Source organism: Micropterus salmoides, unplaced genomic scaffold (genome assembly GCF_014851395.1).
Source record: "Micropterus salmoides isolate LMB-PRFRI ecotype aquatic unplaced genomic scaffold, ASM1485139v1 Ms_hic_scaffold_6, whole genome shotgun sequence".
Taxonomy (NCBI): domain Eukaryota; kingdom Metazoa; phylum Chordata; class Actinopteri; order Centrarchiformes; family Centrarchidae; genus Micropterus; species Micropterus salmoides.
Window position 1 is genome coordinate 31,769,997 of NW_024044348.1, and position 16,305 is coordinate 31,786,301.

Below are 16,305 nucleotides of genomic sequence, written 5' to 3' on the forward strand. Positions count from 1 at the left end.
CATTTTCCACCCTTTTAAGTTTCATTTATGCAAGTTGACATATAAATAGTTAACAAAATGTGTGACTTGCTAATAAGTAGGATAATTAAAAAGATAATGTAATTATAATATTAAAACACCAAGGTAGGGCTGCAAATAATGATTATTTCATTATTGATTAATCTGCCGTTTGTTTTCTTGATTAGTCGATGAAGTGTTCTGTCTATAAAATATCATTAATTAGCTAAATATGCCCAAGGTGATGTCTTCAAGTGTCTTGTTTTGTCAAAAGATACTCATTCTACTATCTTGTATGGCAAAGGAAAGAATAAATTGTTTAAAATTTAGAAGCTGGAACCAGCATGTTTGGCGTTTTTGCTTTAAAAGAATTTCTAAAATGATTATTTGATTATCAAAATAGTTGCAGATTTTCATTATATAAGTTGTTATATTGTGACAAGTAAATGTACCTACCTGCCTACTTACCTAATCAAGTAATTGACTAATCAATGCAACTCTATGCTAATGATAATTAGCTGTACATTTTTTTATTGTCTTGTACTTCCATTATTCTGTTAATTCAATATATCATAACTTTTTTTTAAATAAAAAGAATGGAAACCTAGCTGCTGTCTAGGTGAAAAGCCTATGGTTAGTAATGGTAGTATCGGAGTTAAAGTTTATTTAGTTTTTATTTATTTATTTCAGGCTTATTTAACAGAGACAATGCACACTAATAATACATAAATAAATGTATAATGTGCCAGAATTACCCAAAAGCCTATTTTAGATCTGCTGTCCCTGGACAGATCGCAATATGTCACACCTAAAAAGAAAAAATGATTAAAATAGTACATACAGGTTAACACAAGAAAAAATTGACTATGAATGTATAAAAAAATACTAAACCAACTTAAAAACAAGACCAGTTGGTCAATATCAACGTCAACACCAATACACACATACACACACAAGCCAAGTGTCCATATAACAAACATTGTATTATAGCAATGGCATACATTTTTGGACATGCACAAAAAAACAATATAGCTGGGACAATGAAAAACAACAGAGGTTTATCTAAACACAAATGAGCCAGACATCCTCATAGGCATAGCACAAGAAGGACACACAGGCAGGACAGAAAAGACAAGTTAGCAGCAAGATTTAGTGTCTAAATGTAATGTTGAAAGTCCTGACTATCTGTTAGCCACTTTGAATTGGGATGAGGTTCCATTCATAAGCAGCCCTGACTGAAAAAGCTGTTTGACCGAATGCACTTTTCCTCAATGTGACAATGCAGTCACCTCTTGCTGCACTCCTTGTAGATCTGGAAGCATTTGGTGCTGCGTTTACTAACTGGCTCAATACAGGAGGAGCCAGTCCATGTAAAAAATTGTACATAAGAAAGAGATCTGTATATGTAATCAAGTTTTTGAAACTTAAAAGGTAATTTTTTTTTTCAACATGACAATGATTATAATATATATATTTCCTATCAAGTACTTTAAGAGTTTTTTGATATATAGGCGTGGTAGACACTCTCACCCGTCTTACATGTTTGACCTGAGATGCACCATTTTCACTTGGATTGTCTCAATTTTATATAAACAACAAACAAAAACAAATGCCGTCAGAATAATTTGAAGTTTTATTTACACATAACTTCTACACATTTGTGCACTTGCTTGTTTAGTTTCAGAGACAGGGTTTATACCGCTATCCTCTGGTTGAAAGAAAAACTACTCAAAAATCTGCATAAAATGGCATAACATGAGTCCTACACACTCTTGATATGCAGCATTGTATAGCGACTCTGACGGTTTTTAATTGATATGTTTATTTTAGTGTCCTGACTTAAATGGTGCCCAGCCCTTCTGGGGCTTACAAGACGCTAGACAGCATAAACAACCAGGATGGCCACAATCAACCAAATCATAATCTACAGTTCCACAAACTCAAAAAAGAAACATTTCAAAAGATTCAGTTTACTTGACAGAATTGTCCTATTGTATTATTACCTATACAGTGTTTTCTATCTTAGCTGTCATGGAATTTCTATTAATTTTGCCAAAACAAACATCTCCTCATTAAAGAGCCAACTCAACACATCAGTTTTAGACAGCAACCAAAATAATTCAGGATTCTTTAACTGATTTTTTTCAAACATAAGACACCTTAAGTTACTGCACGCCCGACGGGAACCAATTCTTAACTGAGCGCACAGGGACGTCAGCCTTCTCTGTAAATTAAATTGTTTATATGGTTCTGTGTAGTAATCTTCTTTGACCAAATCTACTTCTTCCATTGTTCCCTGTGGATCTTCAATAGTTTGACATTACATTCATATTACACTGCAAATTGCTCCTGAAAATGAAATTTAAGTCAGAAAGAGAAAATATTGTGGCGACATCTTTCAACCAAGGATAATTGTGTGCTCTATCCCTGTCAAAGATATTTTTAGTCAGCCTTTCACTTGGTACCTGGACTAGTATTACCCCAGGTTGTGAGCAGATCATCCAGTGTGGGGATACAGCTGAAGTTAGGACAGGTAACCTGCAGGGTTCCAGCACTGGACACGAGGCAGCCTTATTCAACGCACAGCTGTATCGCATTACAATGTGGATGTGTGGGTAAACTGTATGATGTGCGAGAACAGGCATCTATGCATCGGTCAAGTGAGGTCAGACTCAGATTGGTCTGGTCCAGGCAGAGGAAGCTAGAGGGTTCTCTCTTTTGCATCTTTCGTTTAAGTCTTTCTCTCACTTACCCTCCTCCTTCCTTGTCTTCCCTCTCTACTTTCTCTCACCATTTCCCTCCTAGATTTTTCTTCTCTCCCTTGCTCCCTCTCTCTCTTTCCATCCCTTTCCAACACTTTCTCTCGCTGCATCTACCCCTGCATTGCTCTCTCATCTCCCTCCCTCCCTCTACCCGTTAACCGTTGAAGGGTGAAGCGAGGTAACTAGGTCAGCCCCGGGTCAATTTTAAAGCAATGTGGCGGCCGCAGTCTATGTCCAGAACATGCCTCTGGTCTCTTTCACTCTGTCTCCCTCTCTCCCTCTCCCTCTCTTTCTCTAATGCACACACATGCATAAAACCCCAACATAAGCTATCACACAAAACATTAGTAAATGATCACCCCTGGCACATCAACAGTCTGAAACCAGACAGCTAGTTGAATTAGGCAAAAAATCTGCTCTACCACAGTAGTATGGGTAAGTTTTGAAAATGTCTTGTAAAGTGTATAGATGTATAATACCTCTATAATACCTAAATATATATATATTTATTTAGGTATTATAGATGTGTATATATATATATTTGTGTATATATATATATTTGTGTATATATACATATATGTATATACAAATATATATATATATACACATATGTATATATGTATGTATATACATATATATATATGTATGTATATAAATACACAATGGAATACAATTATGCATATTGATTTTTTAAATAGGTAAACACGCTGTAATTGGTAACTTGTTTTTATGGCTTAAGACCTGAGCTATGTCTGTTTAAAAAGACAAAATACATTTGTGAATTCCAAATGTCAAATGTAATTTTGATTATTATTTTATTACACTACTATTTATAATGAGATTTGCTGGACCTTAAACATCCTCAGGGCAAAATATATATATGGTGAATGGACTTGATAAAACAATAAATGAATGGAGAGAAGTAACTAGGTCATATTACGACATAGCACTTTATCCTTCACTGCAACAGTGTGTACAAATATATTATCAGGGTTAGCTGAATGCTGAGGCAGGAATACCGAGTGTGGATCCAAATGCAAGACACCAGAGCAAAGTAGGTTCAGTTGATGATATTTAATAAAGTCCAACAGAAATTCTCAGGCTTACACTTGGTGCTAAAGAGAACATAAATCCAAAAGGCAAATGTAATCCAAATCATGGAGAACAGGGCATGGGCCGAACACTCAACATAAGACAACAACACCACAAAGACTGAACACAACTCAGGGCTATGTAAACAGGGGCACACCACACACACACAAGCAGGCATGGCGATTAATCACAGGTGAGACAGGAATCAAGACAGACAGGAAGCAAAGCTAGACAAAAACACCAAAATTACAAAATAAAACAGGCAGGAAAGGTTCTGCTACACGAGGATATAAGTAACTAAATACAACAGAGAGCAAGGAAGCAATGATCAACTAACAAAACCTAAAGAAGAACACAGAGGCAATGAGTAAAACAGAAATGGACAACAAAATAACAGAAAAACACCACACTCAAAAACAAGATGTGGAGTTACATGTATATTAGCAGTCGACTGATATGTGATTTTCAAAGGCTGATATTTAGAGAGCAGGGCGTCTGATGGCCAATATATAATGCCAATATCAAAACAAAGAAAAGTCATGTATAATTCCATTTTTCCATGCATGAGTACAATCTAAAATACACATACATCTTAGCCGTAACGTGTTGTTTTAGATGAAATTTTTTTTAATTAATGAAATAGAAAAATACATTAGGTTCTGCTGTAGATTTCTGTAGAGTAGAGAGTGACTGGTGTTTAAGGGAGAGTGGGGTACAGTTTGTCATAAGTGACGTCATTCAACTGCATCATTCTCTACAGTATATATATAATATATTCAACACTAGCCAGTAATGGTTTTAGATTAGATCAGCTGTCATTTAGGATGATATATTGGCCTTATGAGTGCACGTGTGCCAGATATCGGCCTGAGTAATTGCCCGACCAAATTAATAATTATATTTCTAACCCTGTTCTTTGAGTAATATAACAATATCAGAACTCCCGGGAAACAAACAAAGCAAAATATAAATTGCTGCAACCTCATAGACTACAATACATGTGTGCAGCCATTAATTGTTGTAGTGTTACTAGTTGAATAAGTCAAATGTGTGTGGTCTTGACTTTTGATAACTTCATACAAACAAGGTCATTGCAGACATGATTGGCAGCCACCTCCAGTCATAAATTCTGTTTTTCTGGATTGGGATCTGCACAATCACTTTACAATGAATATTGTTTTACATTGAATGAGCATGCTGTCCTTACAGCTAATACTAATAGAGTTATTGCTAACGATACCACTAGTATTCAAAATATAATGTATATCTTTTTCTTTATCTAAAGTAATTATAATAAAATCCAACATTTACTATCACTTGAAATGAAAGATGAGCATTGAGTTCAATATCACTGTCTTCCCTTTTACCTTCTGATTCCCAAACTTTCTACATGACTTTTCTTCCCCTCTTAACTGTGTCGCCGGCTGGCCAGAGGTGCTAGCCATCTCTGCCTGTGCTGAATGTAATTTTTTCCCCCTTCCCTCCCACTCTTGCAGGCCCCTGCAGTGGATCTCTGGGAAAAATGGCCTCTGTCTTTTTTCACTAGCTTGAACAGTAATATAGCATGTGTCAGGGAATGGAAAACAAGGCTAAAAAATATGCAGCAAGAAGCAAACTGGTAGGAATGGATGGCTGAGCCCGAGGCCAGGCCTGTGGCTGCTAGCAAGGAAGGAAGTGACTCTAATAGCCCAGCACAGCCCTCCACCCCCCTCCCCCCGCTCCTTCTTCTTCTTCTACCACTACTACTTCTCCTTCTTCTAAACTACTTTTTCACTGCAGTCCTGACTTCTTATTGCCTTTGTCTTATCTGGAAATGCAAGCAAATGTAGGTCATGTACAGTGACAGAAATCCATCCTTCTTGTGCATTTAAATTGATCTCCACATTCCCAGTACAGTGTGTAGGGATAGCTATTGTAGAATTCTGCCTAATCTATTTTGCATCTGTCGTGCATTACTACCACAGATTTTTTGTGTTTGCGTATGTTACAGTAGAATAAAAATCAGTAGACAAAACTTGAGTGGCTCATGGCCAGCTTGACTCCGCATCGTTTCTTGCAACTAAGTCTGAAAGGGGAGCAAAAGTTGAATCTCCCCCTGAACAATTCCTCTTGGGGATGGCGTAAAAGTGGAGAAGTGGTTCAGTATGCAGTTTCATACTTTTTAATCGCCCCTTCTCACTAATGAATTGTTTCATTCTTTGAAATAATGCAGTGAAGTACATAATCTGTATTTCTTTTTGTTTTGTTTTGTTATTGTTTTTGTTTTTTTGCTTCCTCAGGGTATCAAGACAGCAGGCGCTGTCGGTGGCCAGGTCCGGATGCCCGTGGTGATCACACAGTCTGTCAGAGCGCAAGGTAGGACATCTGCAGGCCTTCTCCAGCCTCCTGAATTCAGTCACGTGTATGGTATCTCGTTTGTATTTCAGACATTATTTTGTTTATGTCAGTCTCAGAGAAGATTAAAGTAAGTTCAGTTAAAGACTGGTAGGTTTGAGTTTCAGGCCTTTATCTTTGATGAAGTCCTCTGACACACTTTTCTTCTGTTTCTGGCCCGCAATTTTTTATGTCTCCCAGTAAGGCTGCACGCTTGGCCAGATGACTTCAAACTCAGCCTGACCTTCTTGATAAATAAAGAGCCAGCAAAATAGATTAAAAAAGATAGCCATTAGTTAAAGTCTAAATGTTCTCTCAGTTGGCAGTAAGATGTGTAAATAGGCAGGAGCCACAGAGAGAACAGATGTTTTTTCCCTGTCTGGTTATAAAGCCTTCTCAAACATTTGCGCTGCTGCTTACTCACACTGATTCACAAACACTCTTCCCACAGTAGCCCAGAAATATCGCCCCAACACCAACCGGGCGTAACGCTCCCCTAAGAGAGCTGTGTGCTCTCAGGTGGTGTGTATCATGTGTGTACGTGTTTGTACCTGTTTTTGCTTGTGTGCGTGCGTGCATGTGTGTGCGATCGGAGGTGCATACAAATTTGATCTGCCCCCTTCCCAAAGATTGCCTGCAGTGAAAGATCTGTAGGTTGTTTTATGCCCATAAATTGGAATGCGGGGATAGTTCTAAAAATACTTTTCTGTGCCTCTTGGCTAGGAACATGCCTGTTAAAATCAAGTTTAAATTCACTCTGGCAGTCCTTGTGCCTCTCTGGAAAACGTGTCTCGGAGCAGGATGCGGTTTAGGAGTGTAAGGAGAGCCGGTGAAGCGCAGTGGTATTGACAGAGCGACGCTCTCCGCACCAACCTGGGGAGAGCGACAGTACCGCTCCCCCCACCCCCCCTCCATCTACCCCTGCGAGGATGACAGACACAGTTGAAGGTAGTCGTTAGACAGGAGGATATTTGACGCGGATAGAAAGGGACACTTCAATGATAACATTACTCCTTTTCTATTTTATTTAGTGTTTTCTTCTTTGTTTTTTTCTTCTTTGCTTAACAGGCACAATGGGGAAGGGAGCCATCATCCAAGCAGGCAAAAGTCCCGTGGGCTTGGCTGTTCAGATCTCTGGGAATCAGAAAAACAAGCTCAACGACCCCGGAGGAGGTTCTTTCAGGTACAACTCTTCTCACCAGGAGACCCCGACTGTTGCGCGCCTGTTGTTTGCAGCAGCCGTCACATGGGGGCAGCATTTCACTAAGATGCCCCCATATGACTACAGGCTACACTCTCAGCTAAGGCTATGAGTGTTTATCCCAGTAGCCTGGCCACCTGGCTGCCTGCCTGCCCGGCTGCCAGGCTGGTTGATGGTCGTTTCTCTCTGCGCCCACCACATAGCAACACACTGCCAGCCAATAGATCACCCTCACGATCACCCTCCTTGTGTCAGTGCCACAACTCATCGACAGGATTACAAATGAGCCAAATCTTAATTTAGAAATAAGATAATTGTGTCCAGATGGTCGGAATTTCTGGATACGGTACTGAAAATACCTTTTGGTTAAGTCAAACATACGGTATTTAGCCCGCAGCTTTGCTCTCTCTCTCTGGTCTTGTCTGCTTCAGCTGGGCTTTTGTCTCAAAACATGAAAGGTTCATCGCCCACATGCTGCCCTTTGTGGTCCGTGGTTTGTGTGGGCCTTTGTGTATTTCTGTGTGCGCAACATATACATGCAAGTGTGTATGTATATGTTTGCATATATGCCTCTATTTCTCTGTGTTTGTTTGTGTTTGTGTCCCTGCTTTGTTGCACGTGAACATATGCGTATATCCTAAAAATCTAAGAATGTTGTTTATGTGTGTGTTTATCAAATGTGTGTATGCGTGTACTGACAGGAGCAGGGGTTTAGGATTGCCCTCGTGTGACCGTGCTGGGGCAAGAAGAGTCTGGGTCACATGGGCCAACGGGTTCATGGTAATGGCTCCCGTCTCCTGAGGGGAAAGGCAGTGCCTGAGGCTCTGATTGATAAACCAATAAATCTTTAGCTGCGTTGGTAATTAAGCTGTCAGGCTCGCTTGTTACTGACGACCTTTCTCCCCCCCCCTGCAGTGATCACAGTGGCCTTCTACACACAAATGCGCTGGTTTCAGCATAAGCCCAATAACGCAGCAGCACCACAGTCATGCAAGAAGCATGTCACTGACATTTTATAGCATATTTCCCTTTTATCCAGGTCAGATGATCGTCTGTCTGGTCTGCAGTTACGTTTTAAACAAGCCTTACTATGCGTCGTCCCTTAACACCATTTTTGCTTCCATGTGTTTGTCTGCTAAGGCTGATAAACAATTTTAGTGTTTAACGAGTAATAGACCTCTGTTGACGTTATTTTTATCTTTCATTTGTTTTGTGTTTTTTCACTCATTCTTAAGTCAGGCATTTGAGTGTCTTGGAAACTGCTCTACAAATTATTCTTTACTATCACCTTTATTCCTAGTATACACTGCAAACAATTAGTTGGTTACTGAAACCTCTTAGTCTCACTCGCTGTTGTTTTTATTCACACCTGAGGATAAAAACATGTTGGAACAGAGCCCAGGGTTACAAGGCGATCTGTCGGACGCTGCTGTGTCTTCAGCCCACCTCCAGAAACCTGCAACAGGAACATAATGACTTGGCAACAGTGTTTCCTGTAACTCACAGTGGGAAAAAATTAGGTTATATTTACTTTATAAGTTGTTCAAAGTTCACCTATGGGTTTTGGTCTTCAACACTCACAACATGTTATTAGCATAGTATCACCAAGTCAGGTCTGATTTATTCATAATCTGTGTGTTTTTGGCCTGATTTTACAAAGCGCTTACAGATCAACAGAGGTTTAAGATAAGAGAGGGGGCAAACTCCGCAAAAAGTGAGAAAAGAAAAAAAACATTCACTGAGTACGGCCGGCTTGGTCAGTCAGCATCCACCAGCCCCTCACCCATCCTGCCTGCACTGTGTACAGCTGTAGTTGGGGACTGATGTGTGTATGGCTGTCACTCTGAGCCACTGGTCCCAGCGGGCCAGCTGTAGCTCAAACACACACATACACACTGCAGGGCTTGTGGGGTTTCCAGTGCAGCTACAGTCTTCTGTTTAAGCGTTTGTGTGTGTGTGTGTGTGTATGTGTGTGTGTAGTTTACAGTACAGAGTGAAAGCAGCTGTCTCTGTGCCCCCCCCCCCCCCCCCCCCCCCCCCCTCATCTCTCTGTAAACACTCGACATCCGTTGTAATCACAGGCAAGCCAGCCGGGGCCCTCAGCCCTCTGCCAACCTCCGAGCTCAGCCTCAGCCCCTCAAATCCAACGCTGTCCTACATGGTGGACACACATCCGTGTGCATAAACGCACAAACACTCACATAGTTGCACTGGAAAAGACACACATGGAAAATAAGGAACAAAAGTGTTAAGTTTCCATTTAAGTTAATTCTGTTCTTTGTGGTTCATCCTTTGTTGCTCTGTGATGTGCCTGTTTTGCTTAAAAAAAAGTCTTTATAAATACATTTGACTCAATTAGAACTTAAAAGTGACCTCCCAAAAATTGTTGATGCAGAGACTTGGAAACACAGCAGCCACAAGATTAGATTATGTTCAGATTGGGTGCCGTGCCACTTTAAAGATGCTCCGAAACATCCATGAAGAAAATGGAGGCACGTCAAAACGCTTAAAGGAAGAACAGTCTGGAATGCTGATATATTTTTGTTGACAGCCACATCACAGCAAGGTATTTTGACATACAGTGCACCTTCTTCACAACATCATCCACATAACATCAAGCCTGTTTTTTTATATTTGTGAATAATTACAGCTTGAGTGTGGGTGGTCTGTTGAATTCATAACAGTTACTGAGTGAACATCTAACAACATTTAGCTTGTTGCTGGGTTTATTGGCCCTTCTTGTGCCACCGATGCTGTCATCCATTTGGGTCATAAATACATATCCCATCAGCTGCCCAGTGAACCCCAAGCTGCTTTGCGGAGAATACTTCTCCAGCGGCCTCTCAGTATGGGTGCAACAAGCCTGCATGGCCTGGGTGTTAGTCACAGGGATCAATCAGGGCCCCCTGCCTGGGCACACAGACCTTTATCCACGGGGTGGGGGTTGGTGTGATTGGGGAGGAGGGGCAGGAGATCTGGATTCATCCTCATCTATCCACACACACACACACACACACACACACACCTCTAAATGGCAAAGCAATCCTCTCACCAGCTATGGCGTGCCCTGTCTGGAACACAAGCTTGAAATGGAAACGACATGCATATGTATTCATGTGACCGCCGGCTCAGTGTCCCCGAGCCAACCCAACCCAATAACTGAGAGGCTGCTCTTTAGCTTCTGTGGAAGCTAATTGCATCTCTGCTTTATTAGCGCAGAGGTATAGCTGGGAATATTTTGAATTTCATATCTCATTCCCTCCTTTTAATGTCAGACCTGTCTTTGGCATTCCCTTTTGATTTGAGCCCTGGTGATCCGAAATGGCCAGAAATCAGACCATTCAAGAAAAAGAAACATTCATAATATTACCAGCGTTTTTGGATACTGGGTGATGTTTTATGTATCTATACAGTGGTTTTGCTTTGACTGAGTTTCTGCACTTATTGTAGCGTATTCCCACTTTTATCAGGGCTATTTCGATATGAACAGATCACCAGAGGCCTTGTAACAAAATTATAAATTTACTTTTATGTTTATGTTTTTTAAAAGGGACAGACACACAAGCATATGATATCTACTCAATAGACTAATGCCACATAATGTGACAAGTACAGTCCTACCTGCATAAAACACAGTTGTTAATACAGTTAATTTACTTTCCTCGAGCGCGTGATACCCGTTATTCTAAAGATGTGCTGAGGTTAACTTTGTCTTTGTCATTAATATCTGTCTCATTATTTGAAAAAAAAAAAGATTCAGTAACTTACTACCAAGCTAGCTATGCTTCAGATTTCAGTTTACAACCCCTAAGGTGAATAATCTGGCCGACCAGATCATCTGACAGAAAGAATGAGTTCCAACTTAAATATTTACGTGTATATAAATAGTATGCAAATCATGTGTGATTTATACAAAAGTCACATGCCCTATTTTACCGAGATAACCTAATCTAACCTGTTGTGTTGCCTTCTGCCAACCTCAGCGTTCCAGGTACTTTGCTCAGCTTTAAGAGGGTGGATCTGTCTGAACAGGTATATGTTATAAATCATTTATTCTTAAACCAGGGGAGATTATCAAATTGTTAAAAGGTAACCTTACTGTGCATTTGTCCACAGTGTTTCATTTGTTGTCACCATTACTTAACATGTGAAAATGAAAAAGATCTATTACAGCACTATGGTGTACTTCAGTAAGGCAAAACCATGCGCTGTACAATGAAGCTACTGGCTTCAAAACACAACTGTTATCTTCTATGGCGATTGTGTAAAGAGGCTTTGCTCCTCTTTACACAGCTTGTTGTCAATACAGTGTTACACATATGACAGGTCATGACAGGTGCATATAACCTGACAACATATATAGTTTTAAGCAGTGGAAGTAGCAGCGTTTCTTCTTTGCCTGAGTGAACATGCCCTCAGGCATGTTCCTTTTTAGGACAGGTCAAGTTATCCATGAGGACGTGATGAAGAAAGGTGCACAGCCTGAGGTGCAGCACAGGGTATAATCCTTTGTATCCATGCTTGTGTTGTTGTGTGGATTCTCTCTGTGAAGGCATAATTAGTGCTGGAGCAGAGGAGGAAAAGAGGAGAGAAGGTAGAAGTGTGTGAGATTCAGGGAGATGCTCTAATCGTCTTTGTCAACCTCCTGCTGTGGTGTCAAGTTTCATATCGGCTCTCCATGGCCGCACCAATGAGCAGGAGGTCCTCAGCGGGTTGGAGTTGGCTGACGGTGTGTGCCCACACACAGCCGCGCTGTACACATCCGTACACAAAAGCACAGCAACACACGCACAAGCTCTGTCGCAACCAACATCGTTGGCATGAACGTAAATGACTGTGGAGGTGAGCCAGTGAGTGGCGAGAGGCCACTCTGTGTGTGTTCTGTGGTTCTTTGTTCCCTCCGTCAAAGCCACTCAGAAAATCTGCTGCTTGCTTTGGGCCAGTCCTGTAAGCACAACACGTGACCGCTCAGCTAATTCAGGCCAGAATCAGAATCATTACTTGCCAAGTGCAATAATTGTAGGGGAATTTGACTCTGTGACAACTCGCAAAGAAAGTCACAGCCTTTAAAGGATGTGGAGCCTTCACTGACTGTCACATGCAATGACCCACAAACACAAATTCTGCATGTATATCCCCTTCTGTGTCTCTGCTAATGTGTAATATATAAACAGTGTGAGTCACTATTAGGCCTGTAAGAAATGACCAGCACATCAAGAAAATACAAAGGAAAGTGCAGCAAAGCGGTATGCAAATAGAGTTTGTTGACATTAGAATATAGCCAGATTCATCACAGCTCCGTGCCAATCCTCAGGAGCATCCTTACTGAGCTGAACTCCGTCCAAATGCTCTTCATCTCCCTGCCTCACAGAGTGCTAACACAAATAGACCCTGGAATGGGAATTCGGTGCCATTATGACCAAAGCATAGCACTCTGTAATAAAACTAATGCATATTGTCATCCAAGGAAATATTCATGAATAAAAGCAGGATTTTGGAACATATTTTGATAATGTTATGACATGAATACTGATTTTAAGTCAGGGTAAGGGTTTGTGTTCAAGGCTATTCCTCCAAGTCAAAGTGAATTCTTTTTTAATAGTGAATGAAGCAGAATTGTGTCTTTTCTCTTGGAAGTTTCTCAGTGATCCAGGTCATAGTTATCCAGTGTGGGTTATAATTAAGGGCAACTGGACTTGGTTGAACACACTCAAAGGGGTTTCTCATCCAAGAGACTTCTTCAGTTCTGACTGACTGGCAGGGAATCCCAGCTATTTAACCTCTGGAGGTAATGGGTACCGCTTGGTTCATTAGTACTCCTGGCTGCTGATCGTTGCAGACACCCGAGGACAAGTCTGAACGTCCATCGTTGGCATTGTCATGTGAGGCCAAATGTGAGCGTTTGTTCAGTCTCCTGGGAAGAGATAAAAAGGACAGGATGTTTTGCTTTTTTTCTTAAATTTTGTAATGATCATTTGCCCTTGTGCTAGAGCATTTGTTTCTGCTAACAGTAGAGGGTGTAGACAGAAGGAGACAGTGTAGACAGGCCAAACAGTAGGAGTCGCTAATGCACACGGCAAACACACAATTCCTAAATACAGTTTCCCAAGTGGGCCATTCCCCTGTGCTGTTTGGGCACCTTAATCAGTGTGCGACCTTTGCTGACTTTAGTAACTTTACCCTTTAATTCACCCTGAATAGGTGCACATGTACCTCTCCAGTACGTCTATTTTGGAGTGTCTTGTTGCACAGTCAAGATGTGTTCAAACTTCAAAATCTCTAATCGCAACCAGATAAAGGACATCTAATGTGCCGCAATGAAAAATATGTTTCTATTTGGGCGGTTCATAAAAAATTTGTTCACTTCATGAATCACTTAGGCAGTACCCTCTCTTGCAGAAGAGATCATTTAGTTGGAATTTGTAAAGTATTTTGCTAATCTCACATTACCCACGTTGCAGGGATGACGATGACATCAATGATGTAGCCTCAATGGCCGGGGTGAACCTGAATGAGGAGAGCGCAAGAATACTCGCCACCAATTCTGAACTAGTGGGAACACAGATCCGCTCATGTAAAGACGAGGCCTTTCTCCATCCAGGACTGCTCCATCGACGTATTCTGGAAACAGGTAAGATAAGTGTGCCTCGCTTGTCTTCCAAGGTAGCAATGTTGAGGCTCATAAACATTTCACTCTGAAATGTTCTTAGCTGCCCTTAAAGAAGGCTAGCCTCTCAAGTGGTTATATAATAGCAGCTGGAAAAATCTTTATCTCAATTTACCTCCACCCTTCCACTCTAAACAGCAATCCCTCACTGGAAGTAGTGATGAAATCACTATCTGTTGTCTTTGTGTTAGGAACATGTCATTTCTGTGTTTATAGTGTCATCACTAAAGACAGTTATGATTTTCTCTCCTTCTGTGGTTCAGACTGAGCCTTTTCTTGTTTGGCCTCGGTTTAAATTTGATACACTTAACAATTCTTTCACCTCCTTTAATGAATTCTTCAGTGGCTGTCTGAACTCTCTGGACCCCAGGCACACACATAAATACTTTATGGGTTTGTCTTTTGAAGGCTGGCTGTCAGATTGTCCTCTGGACTAAAGGAACAGAGTTTAGAGAAATGATACTTGCCAGTGAGATTTTGATTCTGATTTCGACTCTCTGATAGCTCACAGTTTTGCGTGTGCTAATCGATACAGGCGGAGAGGCCTTGTTTTTGTGTGCAGCACCACACGAGAGTGATAGTGTCTTCATTACCTCTTTTTGCTACGGGCAGTTACTTTTATTGCTTGAAATATACTTTAGGCTCTTGCTGCACAGTGAAACCTGTGAGAACATATAATGAGCGTTATTACTCAGGGTAAAGATGTGCCTAGCTTCTTGCTGCTGCGCATCAGATCAAAAAACACACAGCGTAATTCCACGTGACGGGGAGTCTAGCGCCCTCATCTTGTTTTATCTCAATTAAAGTATCTTTAGTGTAGCAGCATGGAGGCCTGCAGGTCATGTTTCGTTATGTGGACTCTTGGCATGGTTGTTATTCCGTCACCTTGGGGCAGAGGGGTTGTTTAAAAATATAAATCTTTCCTCAGGGGGGGCGCGCAGCATGATACAGGGCAGGAGTCTAGGGAGCCCCCTGCTGGGGAAGTGGCACTTATGCAGCTTTGTTGTGTCAGTGATTGGCCTCTCCACGCTCTCAGCTGACAGCAGTCCGAGGGAGGCTCCCCCGGCCTGCCAGCTCCACTCAATCAGAAAGCCTCGGCTGCTCCTCTTTACAGTACAAGCACTAAGTTCAACTCTGCTCTGCCGTCTCATTTACTGCTGAACATCCCGCTAAAACTTTACACTGTGGCCTTTCCTCCCCTCTAGTTGCCCCCACAAAAAGATGGGTTCCACCATCTTTCTTTTCTTTGTTCCTTGTTAATTTTCAAATCAGAGGAGAGTATTTCCTTTCTTTATACTTTTGTGAGAACTGATTCCAGGAGAGGATGTTGGCTGCTTCTTTCTGTCCCTTTATTTATTTTCCTCTTTATGGCTCTCTGTGTTTCCTCTCCTCTCTTATTTATCCCCTCCAAACAAACACTTGTGCCGCCCATCTCTCCCAAACTTCTCTCCCTCCCCTGAATAACTCTTCAGGCTGGTCCTTGAGGTGGGGAATGGTGGTGTAAAGCTGCAAAACAGCACTCCACCCCCACCATCTCCACAACCAGAACACAAGCACAGCTGGAGCTCTCTAGAAAAGCTCCTCAAAGTGTAATGATAGTCCACTGATACCTACCACACACACACACACACACTTGTGCACATACATGCACATGGGCTTATCACATAAACTTACACAAGTGGACAGACACAAGAAGACTGGCAGGACATTGGTACACAGAGCAGATATGCAACACACACACACACACACACACACACGTGCACACACACGCAAACACACGCACACACAGAGGCTCTTGCAGTGCTTGCATTGGCACAAAATATGGTTTACTCTGATTGGATGCTATGTGTTCTCAAGAATAATTTCCTGCAACTTGAACTTGATTCACTTTCAAAACAAAGGCAGTGCCTCATGCCACGCTCACATCATGTCAGTTTTACCATGAACCTAGCATGACCTGTTACTGGGGAAAACGCTGTTCACAAGCCTTCTAATTGTTAGACATGAGCTCCAGTAGTCAGAAAGAGTGGAGTGTGTTTAGTGTGTCTGGTCTGCGGCTTTCTAATTTTGCATGATATATATATAGCATGTTATAATTACGACTATTAAACTACTGTATCTAACCTAGTTTAGCATGTTGGCGTCATTAAATAGCACGTCACTGCCAAGGAATGATGCAGTCACTTAACGTCTGACTTTGCTTGACACGTATG

The 16,305-nt window shown here is 41.4% G+C and overlaps 1 protein-coding gene across 2 annotated transcripts in view; it reads left to right on the forward strand.

Annotated features, from left to right (window-relative positions):
• The window catches only part of LOC119890006 (transcription initiation factor TFIID subunit 4), an 80,820-nt gene that overhangs the window by 17,320 nt on the left and 47,195 nt on the right, over nucleotides 1-16,305 (forward strand). For both annotated transcript variants that reach the window (XM_038700991.1, XM_038700992.1), the window contains exons 7-9: nucleotides 6,131-6,206; nucleotides 7,293-7,407; nucleotides 13,887-14,056. In XM_038700991.1, the coding sequence (XP_038556919.1) occupies nucleotides 6,131-6,206; nucleotides 7,293-7,407; nucleotides 13,887-14,056 (361 nt within the window). The remainder of the gene's footprint in view (nucleotides 1-6,130; nucleotides 6,207-7,292; nucleotides 7,408-13,886; nucleotides 14,057-16,305) is intronic.